We start from the raw sequence: 26,735 nt of genomic DNA, 5'->3' as shown, positions 1-26,735 counted from the left end.
ATCCTGGTCTCTCTAGAGCTGCTTCTGAGTATTGGCCTGTTGACTACTTTTTTATTATTCCTTTATTTTTAACTGAGGATGTGTCTTAGACTATGTTCTATTTTCAAAAGATATGCAAATTCTATGGGAATTCTTCTAATCTCACTTTCAAAAGCAGATCTTTCTAAAGTGAAAGTAGTCTGGATGCGTTTTTTTCAGAAAAAACTTTCAAAAAAAACACTTCCTTAAAAAATGAGGTTTAAGTTTTTTCAAAAAAGGGTTTTTTCCTGAAAAAAACACATCCAGACTACTTTCACTTTTGAAAGATCCACTTTCGAAAGTGAGATCAGAAGATATGCACATTCCACAGGAATTTGCATATCCTCTTTCAAAAATAGCTGTTTGGAGGGAAAAAACACAGGAGAAGTACACATATTGGCTGACAATTAAGGAAAAGGTAAATCAAATTTAGAATACAGCAACTTTGATTGTGAACCTTTACAGGGGTGGGAGACTTTTTTGCGTTGGGGGTCACTGGCCTCCCAAAAAAAATCAGTCAGGGGCCACAATCAAGTGATTAAAAACCACACAACCTGATGTGGCCCCTGGCTGAAACAAACTCCCCACATTCCCCTCCCACACCAATGCCTGGGGAGGAGATGGGACCAGCCTAATAGGTTGCTCCAGTCTTGGAGGGGGAGGGGGGACTGGAGTGCCAGTGCTGGGGAGGCCTCTGAGTGTCAGGGGCCAGGTCCAGGCAAACTGGGGGCTGCATCCAGTCTCAAGGACTGAGGTACTCCACCCCTTAAGTGACAACTAAATTCTACATCCTGCCCAAGATAGTTTTCAAAAGTATTTGATGGTATTGCCACTATGTTGTAAGATGTTTGACTCACTAATCAGAACTATCCTGCTCTTACAAGGATCAATTCTTCCCTGAAACAGGTGTGAGTAACTGACCTACAGTAAGAGGGGGAGAGAGAATGAGTCCATCCTTATCTAATCCTTCAACTGCATATCAAACAGTTTCTCTTTGTGGGCTGCTGCTCTTTCCTTTTATAATACAATAAAGTGTCAGATCAGAGAGCATGTTTATATTACTTTGGAGTGGAAAAGAATAAAGGCAGTTTCTGTGGGGGACTTGAAAAGGACTGCATGGATTTCCCCCCATCAGAGCTGCTGGAAATCTTCTCCTTCCCTCTCCAACACTCACCTCTTCCTGCCTTTGTCAGGGAAGTGTTAGATCTGACACCTTTACCGTAAATTCAGAAATGCAGGTTTTGAAATGCTATAGCATCAGAGGATGTAAACTTTCTAAGAACTTAATTTGTGTATTAAAAAAACCCTATTTTAGCACATTTCTAAAATGCTTTTGACACTTCAGGGGCTAAGTTGCATTGCTTTGGCCCAGGTGATTTTTCTTAAATAAAAATTGAGAATAATGAACAGAAAAAGTACATTTTCCTCCTTTCAGGAAGGGCAGAGTACATACACTTGGTTTCTGTTGATAATTATACCCCAGTTTTCTGGCTTTATTGAAAGAGCAGACAGAAGGCCTTAGTTAGCATGCCTAAAACTAAAACCACTACCCATTCCTGCTGTTTGAGTTTTATTGTAGACTACTTCTCCACAATGCACACTGGGTACTTGCATAGTTACAAGGATAATAGATCACTCCCTCAGTGCTGCTAAAAACAAGTATACAATGATAATCTATAAGCTTTACAAAAAAGCCTTTATATATTTTATACAAGGTGTACAAGTACATCTACTGCTGTAACATGCTAAAGTGGGTTAAATATGTGCCTGGCAGTACTTTCTCCCTTCAGCTATAGCTAAATGAAGCACATGCTGTGGGAGAGAAAATATAGTGGGTATATATGAGATTAGGGAAATCACACTATTTACCCTCAAGCTTTCCTTCTGTAAGACTTATAGGGCAAAGCTTTTTTACTTTGATTTACAGGGCAATGACTCTTATTAGCTACAAAATTCACTACTGAACCAAAGCTGGCATGTCTTCTGTCATGTTTCTATCACACAAGTGTCAGGATTTGCACTTTACTTTCACAAGGCCCTCAGAAGAGCCCTAACCAAGTCTTTTTATCTCATCGAAATGAAATCAAGCTGATCTGCCCCAGCAGTTTCCCCAGGCTGCCAAGCACCTCCCTGCTGCCAGGGAATCTCCCTGCAAGCAGTACACTTGGAGGAGCTGGAGGAAAACCATTACAAGAGTAGTTTGTTGGACATGCATGACTGATAGAGAAAATGTTCCAACACACATGAATGCACAGGACTTCACCAGAAGTATCTCATGCAAGTGAATGCAACCTACACTCAATTATACAACACTGTTTAAGCTGCAGGGGGTACTGTGCACATCTTCACTACCTTGGCACAGGTTAGATTTGTCTTCCATTTTCTGCCCTGCTGGCTGGTGAATTCTGGACTAGGGCTTTAAAATGCTGGGCATTTTTGTTGCTGTGGTGAGGAAATAGCCTATGGTTTTACCTTCCCTCAAGAGAATCTTACAAGTGAATCATTTGCCAGAGCCTAATGTTTTTAATGTTCAATTTATCTTTGAGCACTCACTATAATGCTTTGCTACTATTAGTACTAGTGAACAGTGGCTAAGAATAAAATGTTCAGAATGCAGGTATTATTGGAGGGCAATCACTTCTTTTAAACAAATCTGGAATCACATTCACTCTGTGAAATGAGTTTCCAAGAGATGTCATTTGTGCTTAGGGTGTTACTTTTAGTTGAACTGTCCATGCCACTACTTCCATTTACACATCAAAACACCATCCTCCCTCTCTAAAGCAGAAAGGTCTTTACAGGCAGTACTCTCACCTCTTTTGAGAAGTGCTGCTCTGCTTGCTAGTTCAAAGGCAGGTGAGAATTTTAGCACAACTAGGGAAAACAAACAACTCAGCTGTGAAAAAACACCCACATCAGATAATTTAAAGAAAGTTACAAAACAGAGGTCTACCAATAATTTAGGTATCCAATTTTATTGTTCACAGGGTTATTAACAAAAGAAAATTACATGTTTTCATCACCATGTACTTATTGTGCTTCCTCTCCTAGCTGGTTCTATTCTTAAATACCTCCACATGTACTAAGGAAGCAACATCACAATACTTTTCCTAACAACAGAGCTGTGAAAGGTAATATCTTAGTATAAATAACCTATATCTTCCAAAAAATAGGAACACTGAGGTGTATGACCTTGTATACATGAATGCTGGTGCTCCAGAGGTCATTAAGTATTTTCTTTTTGGAGAAAATTTTCAAATCTATTTCACACACTTCAACATCTGTCAATCCTTATAGCAGAATACAGGTAAAGAGACACAAGCAGATCAACTGCCTAGTACTCAAGTTAGAACTACAGCATTACAAAAAAGACTTAATTGGGGAAATCAAGTTAAGTAGTTGCTTGAGAATGGCAGTCACACAACCACTCCCAGGAATTTTAGTATCCTAAAGTCAACCTACAATACCACTACCTTGGTTTCCTTCAATATCCTAAGCATCTTTCAGTATTAAACAAAAACATTCAACTTCCAATACCTAAGCTAGCTATGCTTAGTACGAGAATTAAGTGCTAAATTACCAGTATTTTTCCACAATAGATAAAAATGTGTTAATACCAAACAATTTGGAACTGGATTTTTAATTTTAAAGTGGTCAGAAGTGTGTTACACTCCAAAATACATGCGATCATTTGTGAATACAATATTTTATTAAAGATTAAAAATAAAACATTTGACACCCTAATATACATAAAGTCACAAACTCAAATGTGCTAAAAGCAAAATGTGCATAAACACTCATTTCTAAAAGGCACCCTGCCACCAATATTAAATGTTTGTCTAATTCCAACTGATCTCTAGTTTACTCTTCCTTCACTGAAGGCAAGATTCCAGACCACTAAATAATAAAAGACAATAACCACACCAATCCCTTTCAGGGATCTTTACTTTCACTATAATGCTTAAAATTGTGCATGCACACTTACGTGATATACCTCATTGGTTAACCACCAAGGTATAAAATGCACAAGGGCTTTTTGTTTACAGAAAAAGGAAGTGATATTGAGGCCTTTTATAAGGGCCAAAAGGATGAGACAAGCATGTGAAATACCATTGTGCATCCACCAAAGAGCTTTGCGAACAAAAAAAAAAAAATCTTCTCCCCTCCCAACACTCCAAACTTTCCAAAAACAATCCAACAGTTACCAAACATCTCTCACACTGCTGAATGTTAACACATTTAACAATTAACCTGTCAGGGTCTGACAGTGTAAGAGTGCCATCTCTGCAGTCCTGAAATACAGTAATGGTAGACACACCCAATGCACCATCTGAAAGCCCCACTGTCTATTCCAATGGCTGTAAGGAGAACACAGTGCTCAAGTATTCCCCCATTACTAGGTAGATATCTGCTGATTCCTGTGCAGTTTTCTGTATTTACCAAGGTCTCCACATAGATTTGGCAAAGCTAGGGGAAGGCACATTGCATGTCCGGGAACTGTCCAGTCCAGTGGGGGAGGTCGGACTTTGCTCGGCCTCCGTCTCTTCCAGATCAGAACAGGTCTCCTCACTGGAGGACGGGGAAAGAAGAGCTGTAGGGGGGCTGGCCAGGCTCAGAGCTGCAGAGGACACCCCGGTGGGCTGGGAGAGGCCCTCAATGCCAGGCCAGAGGCTGATGGAAGGCTCTGACAAAACGTCCGCAATCAGGTCCTGGAGGCTGCCTTCGTTAAGCGGCATGGACTCCAGCAGGTGGTTGAGCAGCTGGGCGGCGAGGGTGGCATCCATGCCCGGGTAGCTGGAGACGAAGGTATGGACTTCGTGCATGCACTGAATGTACCCGGCTGCAAACCGCTCGCTGGCCTCCCGGTGCAACTTGTCGCTTTCTGCAGCAGCGCCCACAAGAGAACACACACAGCGGGAGTGAGGGGGCGCCCCGTCCCCCGCCCCGCCCCCTCCCCGCTCGGCGGGGCACTCACCGCGCGACCGGCTCTGCAGCGCGCCCTGCACCCGCCTCACGGTCAGCTCCAGCACCTCGGCGTTCTCCATCTTGGCCTGAAACTGCCGCCGGCGCGGCGAGAGAGGAGAGCGATCAGCCCCGCGCCTGGCCCGGCCCGCCCGGCCCCGCCCGCTGCCTACCTCGGTGCCGGCCAGGAGCAGCCGCAGCTCCCGCAGGCTCTCGTTAATCCGCGCGCGCCGCTGCTTCTCCACCAGCGGCTTCCGGGCCTGGGGAGAAGGGGAAACGCACATTGCACCGAGCGCCGCGGCTCCACCTGCGGCCCCGCTCCCCGCCCGGCCCGGCCCGCTCACCTTCCTGTCCCCTCGCGCCTCACAGGCGCCCTCCTCCTCCCGGCTGGGCCGGCTCTTGCTGCTTCGCGAGGACGGGGCCATGGCGGAGCGCGGCTCAAACGCCGCGGGCGGGGGAGGGGCGCGGGAGGAGGCGGCAGCTGGCAACTGGATCACACAGGCAGCCCGAGATTCCCCCGCCCCTCCCCGTGGCGCCGCTCCCCGGCCTTACTTATAGCCTCTGATTTGCATGTCAATGAGACCATTGGTCACTGCGAGCCGGGAGAAGCCGTAGCGATGAGCGAACTGACCAATGGGAGACCGGCGCTTTGTCTAGCCAGAGGCGTTCTGAATCTCCTCTAGTGCGGAGGAGGGAGGGGAGGCTAGGCGAGAGGGCTGGGAAGGGCAGGATGCTCGAGGTTGGATGGCGTTGGTTGGGGTCATCCCCTGCCTGCTTTTTTGTGTCGATTGTAATGGGATTCACTCAGCAGTGGGAACAAACTACCCTGTATATAGGATGGGATTCAATCTGAACTCCAGCAGAGTACTCCAATTGAAGTCTTTGCTCAAGTGGGGAAGGAAGCTCAGACATGTGAAAAGGGATGGGAACACTGGCACCAAGCCCTATGTTTCTTGAGGAAACTACTCCCTCTTCTGTTCCCACGAGCCATCTGGTACTGCTTGTCCAGCACCTTTGGGCCTGACCCTTGGCCAAACCAGAGAATTTACTGAACCACTCTGCTGAACCAAGGGAGGTAAATATTGCCTAGCAGCATTACCAACTCTTCCTCTGCTTGCTGTGCTCTTAGAATTAGAGCTAAATAATAGCATGGAACACTGAGAACCAGGATTAGTGGCTATGAACAAACAGTTTACAATACCGTTACTGCAGATCATAAGTCTATTGTTCATAAGGGATATTATTATCTTTGGCACTAATAAAGTCCCCTAAACTCTTTCTATTGTTATCAACAAATCTTCCAGGCTACATCATGAACATATAACAGTTACCATTTTCTAGAATTCATGCTACATTTCCAAAGGTGTTCACAATTAAATTGCTGCCAAATTTTCATAATTCCACGAACAAAAAACCTCAAAAAACCAGCAGAAATCTCTTTTGCTCTATTTATTAGATATTAGGAACCAATTTCCAGTTACTTTATTGGTATGTGTACTTTACAGTGTATTATAAATCTCCCTGACAACTGTTTCTTAACAGTATTCATGTTATTAAAGGCATAAAAAAGTAAGAGATCTGTTGTAATCAACAATGTGGGTGTGAAGAAGGCTAAATTGTGCAAGTAGGAAAGCAGATACAGATATTTGGAGGAAAATGCCATGGGTCCAGGCTTCAAGTCCTTACTTAATCTAAACTCCAATTAAAGTCAATGACTTAGGAGTAGGCCCTCATAAGAATTCAATATTATGAGAAATGTGAATATTTACATACAATCATAGACTAATTTAAATTTTTTCTAGGTGATGTTTGTCTTTTGAATACTTGATTTATTTAGCAATTACCATGAAACAGCATGTGTATTCTTCAAAATCAGACTGATCATCAAGTCAGACATTGAAATTCTATAAAGAATCATGATCCAATGTATTTGCAACACATTTGAAAAATTCCTCCCTTCCTTTCTGGATTTTGTTGCCTTTTCTGTTCCTTAACCTAAAGAATGTGTCTTTGTGAATGTAACTTGATGCTGATGACAGTTGGCAGCTGCAGTCCCCTCAACAGACTGAATCAAATAAAAAGCATTAGGTCTTGTCCCCAAGGAGAGCGACAGGTGTTTGCTCTCACTTCTTTGTTTCCTTCTTTTTCCTTGTTGGTAATGTATGTCATATTTTGACTATCTAAGAAAATGAGATGCATCTCGTGTGTGTGTAATCAACATCTTAGGCACAAAAAGACAAATGCATAGATATATGCTAGTACCTGTATCTGTCTGCCTCTCTGTATGTGTTCTGCATAACACTCTTCATTTCTGCTCAGTACTACATGGCTGTGACTAGACTGGCCAGTTTTTCCGGAAAATCCGCCGCTTTTCCAGAAAAACTTGCCAGCTGTCTACACTGGCCGCTTGAATTTCCAAAAAAGCACTGACGATCTCATGTAAGATTGTCAGTGTTTTTCTGGAAAAACTATGCTGCTCCCATTCGGGCAAAAGTCCTTTTGCGCAAAAGGGCCAGTGTAGACAGCTGAGATTTGTTTTCTGCAAAAAAGCCCCGATTGCAAAAATGGCGATCGGGGCTTTTTTGCGGAAAAGCGCGTCTAGATTGGCACAGACGCTTTTCCGCAAAAAGTGCTTTTGTGCTTTTGCGGAAAAGCATCCGTGCCAATCTAGACGCTCTGTTCAGAAAATGCTTTTAACTGAAAACTTTTCATGCCAGTCTAGACGTAGCCCTAGGCTGTGTTTATACTGGCAAGTTATTCCGGAAAATCAACTGCTTTTCCGGAAAAGCTTTGCCACTCCCATTCGGGCAAAAGTCCTTTTTCTGGAAAACTGTTCTGGAAAAGGGCCAGTGTAGACAGCAAGCTAGCGCTTTTCCGAAAAAGCAGAAGAAACGGAAAAAAGTGGATTGGATACCTGGAGACCCAGTAGGAGCCCTGGACTTCCTGGTAACCCGAGCTTCTAAAGCAGTTGCAGGCTGCTGAGTGCACGAGGCAGGAGCGTGCCTCAGCCCTGTGGCCCGAGCTCTGCCACAGCGCCCCTGCCCTGCTCAGCCAGCATCAGAAGCCAGCCATGGCAGCGCCTGCTGGTGAGTCCCCTGCACCCCCAGCTCAGGAGGCCCCCAGGGGCTGCAAAAGGCAGGCTCCCTCCTGGACCCCCAGGGAGCTGGAGACCCTCCTAGACCTCTGGCAGGAGGAGGAGGGTCTCCATGACATCCGGTCCCGGCGCTGGAATGTCGATATCTTTGTCTGGATGGCCGAGGCTCTGAGCCAACAGGGACACGCTGTCCGGAACAGTGAGCAAGTCCGGGCAAAGGTGAAAGAGCTCTGGCTGGGGTACGTGCGGGCCAGCGAGGGCAGGGGGGCAGGACCAGACACCTGCCCCCGTTACGACCGGCTGCATGCCATCCTCGGGCAGCCAGCCCTGCAAGGCCCGGATGTGCCTGTTGACACCTGTCAGCGCCCCCCCGTCATCCGAACCACCGAGGCAGGGGAGGAAGAGCACAGCATCAGCGCTTCGGGAGAGGAGGCCAGCGTTGCCACCCAGCAGGCCCTCTCCAGCAGCTCCTCCAAGGCCGGGGAAGGATCCACTGGTGAGTCTTTGCAGTTTGCACTCACAAGGGCGGAGGGTGGCGGGGGGGGGAGCCAGGCACCCGGAGGGGGGACGGGGAGAGCATGTCACTCAGGCCACGTGAGCTGCACGCTGTGTAGCATTAGACAGCAAGCAGCACGTGCAACCCCGTGCAGCCTGGTGACCGAGTGGCACGTGGTTGCGGTAGGCAGCTGCAGGGCACGCCTGGGACCGTGCTGCTCACACACATTCGGCGGGACCAGGGGGAAGGATGGATGCCGGCTGGGACCAGCCAGGGCCCCAGGGACTCAGCCCAGAGCCCGCACCTCCGCCAAGGGTGCAGCACGGAGAACGGCACACTGTCCCATGCCTGGCTGTGAGGCACAGCCAGCTGCTCTTGGGTACGCCGCAGCGTCACGGTCCTGTGACCATGCCCCACCGAGCCCCTCGCCTGCTCCCGGTGCCTTGACTGGCTCCCCAAGGGAAGTCCCCACCGTGGCCACACATGTCCCTGGGCTACTGGGGTTGTGGGAGGGATAGTGGGAGGGAGAAGGCCCGCCCTGAGTTTTGCTGCAAGGATGGGACACACCTGCCCCCCAGTCACTCTTCTGGTTCTGTCCAGGAGATATCCCACGCGATGGGATCTGAGAACCCAGACCACCTCTGCCAGATGTGCTTTCAGGCACTGTGTGGGGATGCATCTCGCTCCCTGTCAAACACCAGTGATTAGCCCAAAGCTTCACAGTCTCCACCAGCAGGGAGTTCCATGGGTGTACGCAACACAAGCACCCTCCCGCCCTCCATGGGGCCAGGACACAGACCGGTGGTTACAATACTAGAGGAGGACCCTACTCCAGGGGCGGTCCTCCTTGCAAACATACAACACGGGGGGCAAGGGAGGAACCGAGTGGGCCCAAGCCACACAACTGTGGGGTCACCTGTGCTCAGGAGTGGAGGGCATGAGGTGTGGGGACAGTGGACGGCCTGCCTGACTGACCCATCCTTTCTTCTTTTCCCTGCAGCGGGATGGAGCTCAAGACCTTCCAGTCCGGCAGCAGCGGCACCCCCAGCTGGCCAACCCTGGAGGCGCAGGCTCCGACACCGGGACCAGCTGCTTCGCCGCCACATTGTAGCGGTGGAGGCAATCCAGGGCTCCATTCATGACTGTGTGCAGGGGGACCTGCAGTGGCGGCAGGAGGCCTGGGGTGCCTTCTAGGCACAGTGTACAAGGATGGCTGACTCCATGGCCATCCTCACTACGCACTTTGTGCACGCCATGCACTATGGCATGGCCGTACCCTATGACCCCACCATCTCTCCCGTAGCACTGCCCATGCCCCTGCAATGGCCCCTGCTCCTATGCCCCCAGCTCCTGCCCCTGCTCCTGCCGCCCCTGCTCCTATGCCCCCAGCTCCTGCCCACCTCTCCGTGCAGCCTGCCCCGATGCAGCCTGCCCCGCATGTGCAGGTCCGCCCCCGAAGAAGCGCTCGCAGGGGCCACCCGTACCAGTAGCACCTCCCCCTCCCTGTTCCAGTTGAAGGTCTCCTCCCCCTCCCCCTTGTAAATAAAAAGTCTATTGTTCAGTTGATTCTTGTGTTGGTTATTGTGTTACTCGAGGTAACTGTAAGAAATGATTTGAGATGCCAATTAGCCACCTAAATTTAAAAGGGTTACAAACTGTGGACACCAAATTCTGTATTCTATCACCGGGGGTCCCTTTTTAAGTGGTCATTGGTTTGTGGCGCATAAATAAATACTGAGACTTTTCAGTAGAATTTAAACCACTAACTATATTTAACATAGATAACAAACAAGCAAGAACGGTTAAAAGACTCACACTAAAGATTATGTAACATAGTCTAGGTGCAGGGAGGATGATTGTTAGTTGTGACAGGGCGCCTGCCCTGCACTGGGCCTTTAAGCCCCAGGCTCAGGCCCTAGCCTGAGGGAAGCTGGAAGACCAGCTGAGATGGTTAGACTAATGAGCTCAGCTGCCAGCTATAAAAGGAGAGGCCCAGTTGCTGGAAGGGGGAGTGCAGGGCTGACTGCAGAGGCAGCAGGAGCTCCTGGGAGGGATACAGCTGCAGGAGACGGACTGGAGAGGGAAGCTCTCCCTCAGCAGTTGCCGGGGATGGCAGGAGAGGCCTGGAGGAAGGCAGAGGCGAGTTGGTGTCACCTGGAGACTACCTGCCGAGGGGACACCGGCCTGGAGATCGCAGCCAGCTGGGCAAGGCCAGGTAGGAAGTGGCCCAGGGCAGGAGCGGGAGGCGCCCCTCTTGGCCTGAGAGCCTTGGTGGGTTTTGGCTAGCTAGCCCCACCGAGGGAGTGACCCTATACCTGGTCGCTCACAGGGCCCTGGGCCGGGACCCGGTGGAGTAGGGTGGGCCCAGGTCCCCCTACCGGGGGGGTGCCCAGCTACGACGAGAATCCGTTTGTGGACTCGGCCTGTTTAAAGGGCCAGTATAAACTGCTGTGAAGCTGATGATGAGCAACCCATACAGACTGTAACTTGCCCTGAGATGGGCCATGTGAAGACAGTCAGGGGGCACTGAGGCTACTGGGGGGGCGTGCGCCCCGTGACATTAGTGTTGCTGGCAACCTCAATCCTTTGGTCCTTCCGGGCCTTGGGAGAGGAACAGCCAGGAGATCCCTTGACGGAAGATGAGGGCGAAGCTGGCAACCTCAATCCTTTGGTCCTTCCGGGCCTCAGGAGAGGAACAGCCAGGAGATCCCTCGAAGATGACTGGAATCAGGTATGCTGACTTGAACCTTCCGCTCGAACCCCGAATCCTCTTCCCTGTTCTTTGGGACAGGCGATGGTGGCCTAAGCGCTAGCCTAAACTAAAAAGAAACACCCTAACTACGTCCGACGCACCCGACGAACAGTCATGATGACGGCCGATGTGCTTGGAACCGACGCTTTACAATTGGGGGGAGAGGGTGGGGAAGGGATGGGAGGGAGTCGTGTGGGGAGACCCAGGCAACCCTACTACGGGGCTTGGGCAAACATGTCCACCAGGGCCTCTCTGATGCGCACCGCATCCTGGCACGCCTGGCGGACAGCAGCTGTGTGGGGCTGTTCAAACGTCTGTGCCTCGGCTGCCATCCATGCAGGGAGGAAGGCCTCCTCACTGCGCTCCACAATGTTGTGGAGCACGCAGCACACGGCCACTACCTCCGTTGCATTCCGCTCACCCATCTCGAGACGGGTGCGCAAACAACGGAAGCGGGCTTTCAAATGTCCGAAGGCGAGCTCCACCAGATTTTGGGCCTGGTTGAGGCGGTCATTGAACCGGGCCCAGTTCTGGTCTGGCTGCCCCATGTAGGGCCGCATTAGCCAGGGCAGCAGGGGGTAGGCTGCGTCCCTGATGACGCAGATGGGCATAGGCACATTCCCGACAGTCAAGTCCCACCGGGGGAAGTAGGTGCCCGCCTCCAACCTGCGAAAGAGTCCAGAGTTGCGGAGGATGCAGGCGTCGTGTGCCCGGCCGGACCAGCCCCCGTAGATGTCCAGGAAGTGGCCCCGGTGGTCCACGAGAGCCTGCAGAACAATGGAGCAGTACCCCTTTCGGTTCATGAAATGGGCTGCTCGATGCTCCGGGGCCTGGACAGGGATGTGGGTTGCGTCTAGGGCTCCCCTGCAATTGGAGAACCTGAGGGCAGCGAAGCCGGCCATGGTAGCATCCACGTCGCGCAGGCGGATGACTCTTGGAAGCAGGATGTTGTTGATGGCGTGGATGACCTGCAGAAGGGTGCAGAGAAACACAAGGGAACACATAACATATGGCAGGGTTGAGTGTGAGTTCCCTTGGCCCCCCCCTTGATTCCTTCTGTCCTCACGCGCGCACACACACACACACCAGGGCCCCCCACGGCCCCTCCCACCAGCGGTCCTGTGCAAGGGAGGGACGGGCCAAACCCCTGAGCAACCCAGCCTGGAGTCTTGGCTGCCCCTGGGCATGGAGTGCAGCACCCACCCCACTCCCCCTGGGACTTACCTCCATGACGATCATACCGACGGTTGATCTTCCTACCCCGAATTGCTGTGCCACCGAGTGGTAGCTGTCCGGTGTGGCCAGCTTCCACAGCACGATGGTGACCCTCTTGTTAACGGGGATGGGTGCCCGCAGCCGGGTGGTGGCTCTCTGTAGCGCGGGGGTGAGCCAGGCACACAGCTGCAGGAAGGTCTGCTTTCTCATGCGGAAATTCCAGAGCCATTGCTGGTCGTCCCATAGTCCAAGGACCAGCCGGTCCCACCAGTCAGTACTGGTGTCCAAACTCCAGACTGGCCTCTCCACGGTGGGGTGCTGATGCCACAGGGTCGCTAGGGCCTCCCTCGTGAGGGAGTCGAAAGCAATCTCTGCCTCCTGGTTCTGGAACACCAGGGCACCAGCCTGCAGCACGAGCTGCAGGCACTTGCACAGCTCCAACAGGGGCCTGAGCAGGCACATGGCCACACACGGCTCCATGGCAGACAGAGCAGGGCAGAAGAAAGAAAACGCAGGAAAAAGCAGTTGGGGGCCAAAGGGTGGTGTCCCCAAAAGTCAGAGGGCAACCACCAAACCTGCTAAGGGTGCCAGTCCCTGGCAGAGGCCCCAAGGCACGGGAGCACGAGAGAAATGGCTGTCCGGCAAGACCCCTTTAAGCACGTGTCTGAACAGAGCTCCGGCCCCGCCCCCGGAAAGGTCTGATGGCCTTTTGCCCTTTTCAAAATGGTTCCAGGCTTCTGCTTTTGCGAAAAAGCGTGCCGCCAATCTAGACACGCTTTTCCGGGAAAGAACATTGTTATAACGATAACTCTGGACCAATCTAGACCCGCTTTTCCGGAAATACTTTTAACGGAAAAGGTTTTCCGTTAAAAGCATTTCCGGAAAATCATGCCAGTGTAGACGTAGCCCTAGTGTTTATCTGCCTTAAACAACCTCCACAATGCATTTTTAGTGTTTTCATGCTGCTTTCATTTTTGATCTCATGAAAGCTGCTAGCACATGCTATTTTGTAAGTAAGCCAATAGAGCAGGGGTGGGCAAGACAACCTCCAGGGGCCAGATCTGGCCTGCTACGCCAGTTGATCCAGTCCGTGGCCACCCTGCCACTCCTCCATCACCAGGCCAATCAAGACTTGGGGACAGGTGAGCACACAAAGTCTTCTGTCCCCACCAGAAGAGCATGACACCAGAGGGAATTTCCAGCTGTTCAAAACAGCTGGTGGTTCCCTCTAGGTGCCGCACACCCCTGGCTGGGCAGAGGCAGGGGGCAGGAGAGTTTGCGCACTCCTATGCCCTCAGGTCCTGATTGGCCTGGGGACAGGGGGAGCGCCCGAAGTTTCCTCCTGACTCCAGGGGCATGCGGTGCCTAGAGGGAACCGCCAGCTGTTCAAAACTTAACACACTTCCCCAACCCCAGGCCAATCAGGATCTGTGGATGGGGAAGCCTCCCGACCCCATCTCTTCTCAGGTGGCCCAGGACCATTTCAGAAATTTGTGAAGTGCCCCTCCTTAAATTATTTCCCACCCCTGCAACAGAGGAATTGGCACTTTGAGAAAGGCATAATTGCAGTTAATGTCGTAAGAACCCACTGACATTTCTCACTTACATCCCTGATCACTTTTTCTTTGTGGCTGTATTTATTATGAACACTCACTTGTTTCTTGCATGAAGAAATATATTTATACTGGTGCGTGCACATGGTCAGTGTTCACAGTTTGGCACTGTTGTGTTGACCCATATAGTCCATTGTGTAATGTCCTATTCACTGAAAAAGAACACCATAGATCTTTCACAGTGTTGTTGTAGCTGTGTTGGTCCTAGGTTATTAGACAAGGTGGCTAAGATATTATCTTTTATTGGACCAACTTCTGTTGTGAGAAAGTTTTGTGCTTATACAGATTGGTTCCATCTTGTAATTAGTGGAAACACTCTGAATAACTCTCAGACCTGAAAATGAGTTTGATGTAGTCACATTTAGCAAAATAGGAGAAAAAGAATGAACGGCATAGAGAAATGGTACAAAATAATCAGCAAGTTCAGAGTGAAAATATGATTCCCAGGGAGCCTGAGAAATCAAGAAACTTAAGACAGCCAGGTGAGACAGGCTTTTTGATAGCTCTGTCATAATTTCCACAACTGCAGCAGCACAAAAGTTTTGCATGTTCAACTAATCAGAAGTTAGTTTGGATTGCATGTCCAACTAATTGGACGGTGGTGAAGCATTGGGTTAACCCAGGGAGGTGATGGAATCTCCATCCCTAGAGGTTTTTAAGTCCTGGCTTGACAAAGCCCTGGCTGGGATGATTTAGTTGGGGACTTGATGACCTCCTGAGGTCCCTTTTACATCTATGATTTTATGAGTGTATGATTCTAAATTGCACCCCACATATAAGTCTGCACTGCTACACTATTTCGAAATAACTAGCGCTATTCCGAAATAATTTAATCCGGTACTACACAGCAGGCAAATATTTCGAAATAATGTCAAAATTACTGTCAATCTGGAGGACTTTTTACTCCAATTCCTGTAACCCTCATTGCATGAGGAATAAGGGAAGATGGAGGAAGAGTGCTCTATTTCAAAAGAAGTGCTGTGTAGATGCTCGCTATTTCAACATAAGATACGCAATTGACATAGTTCAATTTGCATAGCTTACTTCGAGTTAAGCCCTGCTGTGTAGACGTACCCTACAGGACCAAAGAAACTGATGAAAAGGAGAGAAGATACATGCATGAGAAAAAGCCACAGTATCAGGAAGACACCTGCAAAGTCTTGAAAAGAAGATGTAAAAACTAAAGCCATGTGAGAGAAACCAAAAAACATGGAGTTTCATCTATTTCTAATTTACAGCCTGGTCCAGAACCCACTGAAGTTGATGGGGGAGAGCATCTTTTTTACTTCAGTGAGCTTTAGAGCAGGCCCTTAGGGTATGTCTACACTGCCACCCTAGTTCGAACTAGGGTGGCTAATGTAGTCAATTGAACTTGCAAATGAAGCCCGGGATTAAAATATCCCGGGCTTTAGTTTCATGTTCCCGGGCGCCGCCATTTTTAAATGCCCGTTAGTTCGAACCCTCTGCCCCCAACTACACGCGGCATGGGCTACGTAGTTTGAATTAGGAGCTTTAATTTGAACTACCTAGCCCGTGCCGCATGTAGCCGCGGGCAGGGGGTTTGAACTACCAGGCATTTAAAAATGGCGGCGCCCAGGAACATGCAATTAAAGCCCGGGATATTTTAATCCTAGGCTTCATTTGCAAGTTCAATTGACTACATTAGCCACCCTAGTTGGAACTAGGGTGGCATTATAGACATACCCTCAGTGACATCCATTTATCTACATTCAGTAGGCATGCAAATCCTAATGATAACAATGGAGGTTCCGTGCTTTATATGCCTGTAAAATATATGCTTCTTTGGTGAATGAGCAATAAAACAAATCAATGAGACAATCTGAAATACATTAAGAATCCTCAATAATAGTTTAATAGTACTGTAATTTTTATTTAATTTTACAGTTGGCTTGAAGTGATAACATGATTTTTTCAGATGTATACATTCTTCTTCGAGGAGTCCCCGTGGGTACTCCACTGTAGGTGCTGGGCTTGCCCCGGCTCCGCAGGATGGAGATTTTTGCAGCAGTAGTCTGGCCAGACTGTACATGGGCGGGGAGCGTCTCGCGGCTTTCGCACCCTTTCGCACTGCTCGGTCCGGTCTGAGCCAGTTCCTCTTTAACCACCTCAGGCAGCAGACGGAACAACAAGCTTCTCCCTGGTTCCCTTCAAAACACGATGAATTCAGGCTTGTTAATAGTTAAAACTTGATCTCTCTCTCTTGCTTATCTCCCCTGTTCAAGTCCTTTTACTTCTTTTAAAAAAAAAAGTAGTTTTTTTCTTCATAACTCTACAGTTTAAGTACTACAGTTCTTGTTCTTACCTTAAGTTCTAGTTGGAATTTTTCTCCCAGTTGAATCTTCCCTGTTTAAAAAAAAAAAAAAAAAAAAAAAAAGAAAAAGAATCTGTTTTTTATTCTTAACTGCACAACTGATTGAATACAACAATGCACAGCTCCCCAGGGTTTAAAAAATGTGAGGTTTGCTGAGAGGCCCTGCCTGCCTCCGACGGTCACTCCTCCTGCATTCAATGTTTAGGGGAGAGGCATGTCCCACAAAGGTGCCCCCACTGCTCCAAGCTCAGATCAAGAGCTAGATGCGATAGGGAAATGAGGCTTAGGATGATGCTTTTCTATAGGGCTTTACAGCCTCAGGACCCCGCCTCCACGGCACAGCCCTCACCCACCAGAGCCGCAAAAGTGCAGGGCTTCTTCTCCTATTGCTGCACCTCCTAAAAAGACCAAGCTGTCTCCAACTCACTCTCTGCCTGCCACTTCGCACAGCAGATTGAGCATCAGCTCCAAACCGGGCACTTCTGGCCCACCTGAGTCACGGCCAGCCCCTTCTAAAGCGGCAAAATCCGGACCCTCGGTGCCAGAAGTCAGTCATTCAACGGCACCGAGGTCTACAGCACTGGCAATGTCTGCGCATACCGCACTGGCACTGTCCACACCGGCAACATCACGGGCAGCATCGACACCATCGGCACCGGTGAGACCAGTGCCAGCCAGCACCGACAATCAAGCGGCACCGCGCCAATCGGCCGATCGCGCACCGATTGTGGTACCGCCGCCACTGGCACCACTGATGGCACTGCACTCCACATAGACCGGAGGACCCAGTGCCGATACCGGCACCAACACGGCCACATCCCAGAAAGGCTATGGCTATTACTGCCTCATGCAGTGAAGGCTATGGCTAAGACAAGACACCTAAGAAGCCCATCCCCGCGCTCCCTGTCCCCAGTGTTTTCTCCTGAACCCTCCTCACCTTCCCCACTTCAATCACCAAGGAGGTCACCACCAACGAAGTTCCCTTCTTAACTCTGCCAGGGGACCATGGGCACAGAGCGACCCACTGCTATCGGCACTACCGTTTTTTGGCATCTCCATCTCTGTTAAGCCGAAGGTCTTAATCACCTCCATTGTCTCCCGGCTACTCATACAGGAGATCATATAGCAGGTCGCATCATTATGACCACTCGCCATCACGATCCTTATACTGCTACAGGGACCCATATGACAAACGCACTTACTTTCGATCACATTCACCATATAGTCGTGCGTACCACCAATCTTCCAGGTCACCTACTAGGCCTAGGACGGGTGATTCATCTGTACATTACTCTCCAGCTATTGATCCACCGGCTTCACATAGTCCGCATTCACCACTACCTGCCCTTTCCCATACTGAGGAAAACCAACACTTTCAGCAATCATTCCAACCCCAAGAGTCGCTGGTGGGCCCTTCATCCTCTTCACTGGATGAGGCAGTAATACCAGGAGACATCTCACCCCCGGATGACATTAGACAATTTCAAGAATTATTTAAAAGGGTCGCCCTATCTCAGAACATCCAGCACACTGAGATTCAGGGTAAGCACCATAAACTTTTCAAGAATTTGGAAACCTCTCAATCTCCTAAATTGGCTATTCCTCTTGACGAGGCAATTTTGGAAGTCGCCAATGAATTCTAGGCTACCCCTGCATCGGTTCCACCCACAAATAAGGCAGACAAGAAATACTTTGTGCCGCCCAAAGGCTCAGAGTTCCTTTTTACACATCCATTGCCCAGCTCCTTGGTGGTTGATGTGGCCAGGCAATGAGCACATGCTCCACAGTACAGGAGCCAGCCCTCGGATAAGGACTCAAAAAGACTGGATCTCTTTGGGAGGAAAGTGTATAAGTCAGCAACACTCCTCCTTCGCATAGCTAACTATTTGGCTCACTTGTCAAATCACAATTTTGACAATTATTCTAAATTTTCAACCCTCATGGAATGCTTGCCTGAATCTAAGAGACCTATCCTGAAGGCATTGGTGCAGAAAGGATACACCTCCACGAGAAGCAGCCTACAAATAGCGGCTGATGTGGCAGACACTGCAGCTAGGGCCACTGCTATGGCAGTGGTCATGAGAAGATCCTTATTCCTACAGGCAGCAGCAGTTCCTATAGAACTGCAATCAAAGGTGGAGGATCTGCCTTTCAAAAAGGGCAACTTGTTCACAGAGAAAACTGACACCTTGTTGCATTCCAGTAAAGACACCAGATCCACATTACGGACTCTAGGGATGTATACTCCACCATTCAAGCGGCTTCGATATACCCCATTCCAGAGGCATTATGACTATTATCACCAGAGACAAGCATGGCATCAGTAACAACAACAAAGACCATTAGACAATTCCCAACAACGCCAACGACTCCCAAGACGTTGCAACCAGAATAATCATCCACAAGCTCAGCCTAACACAAAGCAGCAAGTTTGACTTCTTGGTCAGGAGCACTCAACCAATCTCATCCCTCACCATCTCGCTGTTTCTACATCGCCTATGCCCATTTTACAACCACTGGGCACACATCACCAATGACAGATGGGTTCTAGAAATAATAAGAACTGGCTACTCTATCCCCTTCCTGTCTATCCCACCTACAACCCCCCCAAATCTGTCCCTTTTCAGGGACCCCTCTCACGAGCATTTGCTCAAGTTGGAGATCCATCCATCATCTTTTGCATATTGGTGCAGTGGAAGCAGTTCCACAAGAATTCAGGGGGAAGGGGTTTTATTCCCACTATTTCCTAGTTCAGAAGAAAACAGGGGGTTGGAGGCCGATCTTGGACCTCAGACAACTAAACAAGTTCCTATGAAAACAGCGTTTCGGGATGGTAACACTACAGGATGCTAACTTCCACATCACAATTCACCCCTCCCACAGACGATTCCTCAGGTTCGTGGTGGGATGCAATCACTATCAATACCGAGTCCTCCCATTCGGACTCTCATCAGCTCCCAGAGTGTTCACAAAAGTACTCTCTGTGGTCGCAGCTCATCTCCATCGCAACAGTGTACACATAGGGGACTATCTCGACGATTGCCTCATAAAAGGCTGTTTGTCTACGCAGGTTGCCAGGATGTTGACCATCACTCAACGGACCTTCCACTATCTAGTAAATAAACAAAGACAAATCAACCTTGTCCCTGATCCAAAACTTAGAGTTCATTGGGGCGAGATTGGACTCTACAGCGGCCAGAGCATTCCTCCCTCCAGCCAGGTTCGATGATATACAATCTATAATGGATACCTGCCAAGCCAGCCCAAGAATTCCGGTCCTTTTAGCCCTCAAACTTATGGGGCACATGGCCACGACTACCTTCGTAGTTCTGCACGCAAGGCTACATTTTCGTGCCCTTCAACACTGGCTGGCCACCGTGCACAATCACATCACTACAGACGTACACAAGACAGTAGCGATTCCACCCAACGCCACCCAACGTTATCAGGTCGCTTCATTGGTGGACTGCACAAAGGAACCTACTATCTGGGGTACCTTTCCAACAACCACCACCAACACACAAATTACTTCCCTCCTGGGATGGGGCGCCCACATGAGCGACATGTCTGTGCAGGGCCACTGGACACACCAAGAGACATTGCTCCATATAAATCTACTGGAGCTCAGAGCCGTCTTCAATGCCTGCAGACATTTCCAGGATCACATTCACAATTCCATGGTAAAAATTCTCACAGACAACGTGGCTACGATGTTCTACATCAATCATTAGGGATCGTGAGCATGCTCCACTCTATGTGCAGAGGCAGTCTGACTCTGGAATTGGTGCATCACCAACGGCATCACTCTTATGGCATCATACTTACCTGGCATAAGCAACGCAACAGCGGACTCACTCAGCAGGAATTTTGTGCCAGACCACAAATGGGAGCTTCACCACGAACCCCTCCATTTCCTATTTCACAAATGGGGCACCCCGCTCATAGATCTCTTCGCAACATTCAGCAACAAGAAGGCTACATTTACACTGGCATGAATTTCCAAAAATGCTTAACGGAAAAGTTTTCCGTTAAAAGCATTTTCGGAAAAGCGCATCTAGATTGGCAGGATGCTTTTCCGACAGCACTTTTTTGCTGAAAAGCGTCCATGGCCAATCTAGACGCGGTTTTCCACAAAAAGCCCCGATCGCCATTTTCACAATCAGGGCTTTTTTGCAGAAAACAAATCTCAGCTGTCTACACTGGCCCTTTTGCGCAAAAGGACTTTTGCCCGAACGGGAGCAGCATAGTTTTTCCAGAAAAACACTGACAATTTTACAGTAGATCGTCAGTGCTTTTCCGGAAATTCAAGGGGCCAGTGTAGACAGCTGGCAAGTTATTCTGGAAAAGCGGCGGATTTTCCGGAATAAGTGGCCAGTGTAGACACAGCCGCTGTGTTTTAAGAAATGTTTTAGCTGCAATGCTGCATGTGCATTTTTATGCAAATTCAAATGTGATTTATACAGAAAATACTTATAGATAAAAAATATAATTATTGTTTTAAATTCTTTTTAAATAATGTGTTGTAATTAACCCTGGCATCAAGATACATTTATGTAAGGCTTGTCCTACTGCCGCTGTCATGGAGCTCATGGCATTATACTACAAACTTAGAAGTACAGATAACCGATAGTTCGTGGTGAATTACATGATTCCATTGGATGCCTACATGAACCATGCACACTTTTAAGCATGAAGTGCAGCTGAAGAGGCTTTAACCACTGAAAAAATGTGCACCGGATATTAATGCACCTTTTGAGGCTTTGATTATTATTTACACAAATATGTCCTAATCCATATTCTTAGGCTTGAGGGCCACAGTCTGGACCTTCAGGAAGTAACCAATATTCTTCATTGATAATATCAGTATGGCAAAGAGATGAAGCATGTAAACTGTAACTTTCTCTCAAGGTAGGTTGCAACACTGCAAAATCCAGTGATTTTTTTTGAAAGCAAATGCTGTGCAGCCATATAGCATTAAGACAGGTCACCATTGTGAATATGACAAGCATAAGTTAGTAATGTTAATGGTGAATATTGTAAATTGATGCTCAGTTGCTCCTTAGATATCTTTTTAGTGTCACTAAGGGTACATCTACACTACAGCATTATTTCAAAATATCTTATTTAAAAATAGTTATTTCGAAATAACGCATCTACACACAATGCATCTCGAAATAGCGTTTTGCTATTTCAAAATAGTGCGTTCACACTGACTGAACGCTGAATCACATTTAAGGGCAGCTGAAACCGGTTCCAGCAAGACATTAGGTCAGGAGTTACTTTGTGTGGCTGCTGTCTGAGGCTATCAGAGGCCTGTGCTTAAAGGGACCCCCTTGGACAGCCAGTTCTCAGGTTTCCCTGCTTGCTTGCCTACCTTGCTGAGGGACAGAAAAGCACTTTTTTTTCTCTGTGTGCTCTGATTGCCCTCAGTCAGGACAATACACGACTCTGCACCATGGAGCCAGAGCTGCCCCTGGGCACTCTGGTGCTTCTTTTGGATGTGTTGCTGCGAGCCTGGCTGTACTTTCTGCAGGCTGCCTTGCAGCATCTGCTGCAGCCAAACCCCCACTCCATCCTCCTGACCCTCCTGGGGTACATGGAGGAGCAGCTGCAGCTCCTGGACGCCAGCGTGCCCTGCCGCATCTGGCATCTGGACACCAGCAGAGACTGGTGGGACCACATCGTCCTAGAGCACTGGGGAGAACAACAATGGACCCAGAATTTTAGGATGAAGAAGCTTCATGGAGCACTGTGAGTGGCTCGCCCCTGCTCTGCAGCGACGGGACACACACATGAGGCCCACCATTTCCCTCCAGAAGGATGTGGCCATCATCCTCTGGAAGCTCACCATGCCAGAAAGCTACCAATCGATGGGGAACCAGTTTGGTGTGGGGACATCCACCGTTGGAGCGGTGCTCATGGAGGAATGACAATCTCCGGCCAGTGTGCCAGAAGGGGGGAGGGGTATAAGGAGGGGATAAGCTGCCCTAGGGAAAAGGGGGGGAGGTGATGCAAGTCCACCTCCCTGGGAGGGTTTATTCTGTCTACGGACTGCCCGCGGTGGCCAGGATTGTAGGGGGGGGGTTGCTCCTGAGGAGTGGGGGTGTGGGGCAGTTGCAGGGAAGGAGCACTGTCAGATACCCTGGCACCCCAGTGACTCTCGGTTTTGCGTGTGCCTTGACCACCTGCAGAGGGAATCAATAGAGTGCTGCTCCACAGAGTCATCCACCTCACTGATGTGGATGTGGTGATCAAGGGGTTTGGTGCCCTGGGCTTCCCCAATTGTGGGGGAGCAATTGACAGGACAAACATCCCCATCCATGCCCCAGAACACGAGGCCTCCCTGTACATCAGTCGGAAAGGATATTTTCATCAAAAGCTCCTGTCTGGGACCTTGGAATCTTGCAGAAATCATTGTGACATGACTGGCTTTACACTGGTTATCTTGTTTGCCAGTGTACACATGCCGGCTACGTCTACACTGGCATGAATTTCCGAAAATGCTTAACGGAAAACTTTTCCGTTAAAAGCATTTTCGGAAAAGCGCATCTAGATTGGCAGGATGCTTTTCCGCAAAAGCACTTTTTGCGGAAAAGCGTCCGTGGCCAATCTAGACGCGGTTTTCTGCAAAAAAGCCCCGATCACCTTTTTCATGATTGGGGCTTTTTTGCGGAAAACAGTACTATGCTGTCTACACAAGTCTTTCGGAAAAAGAGTTTTGCTCGAATGGGAGCAGCATAGTTTTTCCGGAAAAGCACTGATGATTTTACATGAGATCATCAGTGCTTTTGTGGAAATTCAAGCAGCCAGTGTAGACAGCTGGCAAGTATTTCCGGAAAAGCAGATGATTTTCTGGGAAAACTTGCCAGTCTAGACACAGCCAACGGGAAAAATGGAAAGAAGAAGAAAGGGAGATGATGTGATCGATCAGCCTCTGAAGAGTTCTGCAGATTATGGTGTCTGGGAAGCTACTGGGTGGAATGTTGAACCAAGGCGCTTCTGAGCAGCTTTCAGTTGTGGGAACACTTTATTTTGTTTGTGCTTTCAAATATTTTCCCAGTATAAGGGTTCACAATATTTACGTTTAGTCCTAGACTTGTGAAATATTTTATTATTCTGTACTTAATTCTGGTAACACTTGTGTCCTTCCACATGTCAAATAAATTAATTGAATTGAAATTAAGAAGGAAATGGTTTTAAAATGTTTGTGCTAATCTAGAGTCTCATGCTCCTTACCCAAACTGATCCAGTCAACTGAGACTCACCAGCACTAAAACTGCTCTTTTGGCTGAATGAGAAGATGAGTGATCAGTATCCTCAAACACTCATACCAGACAGTTCTTGCAGTCCTCTTAAAAGATCTGTGATTGAAAAGGTCATTATGGATAGCATTTTCAGAGGGGCCGAAGCAGCCAGATTTTGAAAAGCATTCAGTATGTAAGTACTGAGCTTTTATTTTATTTTTTTTATTCAACTGCTAATGTCACAATGGGAACTGCTAGGTGCTGAGCACTTTGTAAATTTGGTCCTTTGGTACCTTACTGGGAATTTAAGCTCCTCTGACAATTTGATTCCAGTTGTGGGTACTGAGCACTTGAAAATCTAGCTCCCCATCCCTCCCCATTCCCCAATATAATACAGCAATTGGACCCATCTCTCTGCAACTACAGATCAGAACAGGATTTTGTTCTCACTAATGTATCCTATTATACAAGCCTGTAGGATAGCAACACTTAACCTAGTTGATTAGCTAAAACAACAGTAGTCTGGGCCAGGACTCTATCTGCAAGAGTTAGTTAATCTAATCCATGTATTGGTTGTTGAACTCATGTTTTGCCATATTATTGGATGATTTATAAATTATTTCCACTTTGGGGGGGGGAGTAAATAATCAGCTAAGGTTTCTTTTCTTTCTGTGGATTATTGAAGAGGTCAGTATAACCTCTGTTTCAGCATACTGTCTGGTAGAAATAACCAGTTAAAGATTACCTAGCAATTGATTAGTTCTAGCTTTGGACATGTGCAGTGCCAGATTCTTTCTGACATAGCAGGGTATGAATTAGTGGCACTGGCAACTATTTACCCTGTTATGTCTGCCAATATATTATCAGTTTTTTTTATTGAGGTCACCTAGGTCTAGATATTTGGAGATCTCTATTGGACACAAAACTCCAGGTTTGGAAATAAACCAATGCTGTAGCTTAGGTAGGGCAATATGGTGTGATTAAGAGAAGACCATTTAAGTTCTCTGTAAAGGATTTGAACATGAGGATCTCTGGCCAATCTGGGGTTGCAGAGTTTGGAAACTCATTTGAGCCCAGGCCTGGCCTAAATGTAGAAAATGTGCCTATAGTTCAGGCTTTCCATTAAAAGCAGGTATTTAGATTTCCCCTGGGAATTAATCTTGGCAGCAATGACCATGATAGTGATGGGGGAAATGAGGAGATTCTCTCTTTGGTTGTGGAAACATTTCTTCTAGAGTAAAATATGTGAAGAATGGATAGGTACATGTCTGTAATAACTAGTTCTCCCAAATGAAAACTTTAATAGCCAGTTAAGGGCATAGCCCAGACACACAAACCAGTAGGAAAGAAATCAAGTCTCTGTTGGGGACTGTCCTTTTGTTATATTTGTACAGTGCCAACCACAATGTGGTCCTGCTTCATGGTTGGGGTCACCTGGAACTACTGCAGTACAAATAAATAACAATTAATGAGTAACTTGTAACTATGATTAATAGATGTCACTTCTACAAGGAAGTCCACTTCCATCTCGAATAGATAAAGAAACAGTACAAGCAGCACTGAAATATTGCTCACACTGTTATACTAAACCCAACTGTGGCCTATAGGGTACATCTACGCTACAGATGAAGATGGAAGCTGCTGCTGTCGATCTTCCAGGATTTGAATTAGCAAATCCTGGAAACTAAGACAACTAATTCAATCTGGAGGAGTGCTCCAATTGATGCTGGTAGCCCTGCTTCCACAACGAGTAAGGGAAGTTGAAGGGAGAGTGTTCTCCCTTCAACTTCCTGTAGTGTAGACCGTGCCAAAAGCCAAGTTACAGTACTTGGACCTCAGCTACACAATTAACGTATCTTAATTCAACTTTGTTCCTTATTCCTAACCTAATGCCCTGCCGGCACTGGTTCCGGCCAGCCTTAACTTCGGTTCAGGGTCCACTCAATGTGGACATGCTAGTTCGAATTAGCTAAACGCTAATTCGAATTAGTTTTTAGGTCTAGATGCACTAGTTCGAATTAGCTTAGTTTGAATTAACTAATTCGAATTAAGTTAGTTCGAATTAGTGCTGTAGTGTAGACATACCCATAGAGTAGACATACCCGTACTGGGCCTACCAACACATGCCAGAACACACACTTAGTGCACTGATGTTATCATTGCTGAGATCATAATTAAGGTTTTGTATAATACTGAGAGCTAAATTCCTGTAACTTGTTTCCTTTCTGTTTGTAACTTAGAATAGGGTCTTTGAAATATAATAACTTAACAGTGTTTTTAAACAAACTGCATTTTTAAAATAAACCCAGACCTGTAGTAAGTATATTTAGTCTTCAGATTTGGCTTGACTTTAAATCTTAATGAGATATACTAGACAAGCTAAGTTTGAAAGTAACACATACCAATCCTATCCAGGGCTAATAGCACAATGCTAATGAAATATCACTTTCAATACTGCATGTGGTTTTTAATCACCTCACAAATAATAGGAAACATTTCTTTTGTTCAGGTAGATCTATAAAGTTCTGGTTGAATTTATAGTATTCAAATTGACAGAGAAGAGGCTTCTCCTCTGCAAATTGGAACAGACTCCGCTTTAAAGTTGCTCAGTTAGGGTGAATCTAGACTACAGGGTTAAACTTCAGCTACATCCACACTGCAATCACGCTCTTTCAAAAGAAAATTGAAAGAATGCAGGGTTTTTCTGACATTGGTAAACCTCATTCCCCACCCCGACAGCACAGGGGAAACCCCCCTACGAGCTGCCTCTCCCAGAGACCCTAGAGGTTTTTCGCCTTCCTCTGTAGCATGGGGTACAGATCACAGCTGGAGGATTCTCTGCATCTGGGGTCTTTAAAGTATTTGAAGGCTTCAATATCTGAGATATAGGTGAGGATTATTCTAGGAGGGGTGGGTGAGATTCTGTGGCCTGCATTGTGCAGGGGGTCAGACTAGATGATCATAATGGTCCCTTCTGATCTTAAAGTCTGAGTCTATAAGACATACCCC

The 26,735-nt window shown here is 47.8% G+C and overlaps 2 protein-coding genes across 4 annotated transcripts in view; one reads left to right on the top strand and one right to left on the bottom strand.

Annotated features, from left to right (window-relative positions):
• Positions 1 to 2,977: 2,977 nt before the first annotated feature.
• Positions 2,978 to 5,631, bottom strand: LOC142830747 (transcription cofactor HES-6-like). Of its 2 annotated transcripts, XM_075937518.1 has the most exons (4): positions 5,325 to 5,629; positions 5,154 to 5,240; positions 4,994 to 5,075; positions 2,978 to 4,900 (listed from the first exon to the last, which is right to left on the bottom strand). In XM_075937518.1, exons 1-4 carry the CDS (start codon positions 5,403 to 5,405, stop codon positions 4,455 to 4,457), a joined length of 696 nt encoding a protein of 231 aa, XP_075793633.1. In that variant the 5' UTR covers positions 5,406 to 5,629; the 3' UTR covers positions 2,978 to 4,454. The 2 variants fall into 2 exon arrangements, with proteins under 2 accessions (XP_075793633.1, XP_075793632.1); XM_075937517.1 differs by having other exon boundaries at positions 4,994 to 5,240; positions 5,325 to 5,631.
• A 1,998-nt stretch (positions 5,632 to 7,629) lies between these two features.
• LOC142830745 (uncharacterized) overlaps positions 7,630 to 26,735 on the top strand; it is a 54,132-nt gene continuing 35,026 nt past the window's right edge. Inside the window, exons 1-3 of one of the 2 annotated variants that reach the window (XM_075937500.1) lie at positions 7,630 to 8,570; positions 9,571 to 10,785; positions 16,087 to 16,518. In XM_075937500.1, coding sequence (XP_075793615.1) covers positions 8,051 to 8,570; positions 9,571 to 9,764 — 714 coding nt within the window. In that variant the 5' untranslated portion in view covers positions 7,630 to 8,050 and the 3' untranslated portion in view covers positions 9,765 to 10,785; positions 16,087 to 16,518. Of the gene's footprint in view, positions 8,571 to 9,570; positions 10,786 to 16,086; positions 16,519 to 26,735 lie in introns of those variants that run through there. The other variant, XM_075937499.1, reaches the window with a different exon arrangement.

Source organism: Pelodiscus sinensis, chromosome 10 (assembly GCF_049634645.1).
Source record: "Pelodiscus sinensis isolate JC-2024 chromosome 10, ASM4963464v1, whole genome shotgun sequence".
Taxonomy (NCBI): Eukaryota; Metazoa; Chordata; order Testudines; family Trionychidae; genus Pelodiscus; species Pelodiscus sinensis.
This window is presented reverse-complemented; position numbering and strand designations above follow the sequence as displayed.

Excerpts from the sequence above, each read along its gene's own strand:
- LOC142830747 (XM_075937517.1), bottom strand. The coding sequence starts at position 5,405 with ATGGCCCCGTCCTCGCGAAGCAGCAAGAGCCGGCCCAGCCGGGAGGAG. Across the intron at positions 5,241-5,324 it reads AGGCGCGAGGGGACAGGAAG|GCCCGGAAGCCGCTGGTGGA; the intron begins GTGAGCGGGCCG and ends CCTTCTCCCCAG. Across the intron at positions 4,901-4,993 it reads GCTGCAGAGCCGGTCGCGCG|AAAGCGACAAGTTGCACCGG; the intron begins GTGAGTGCCCCG and ends GCGCTGCTGCAG.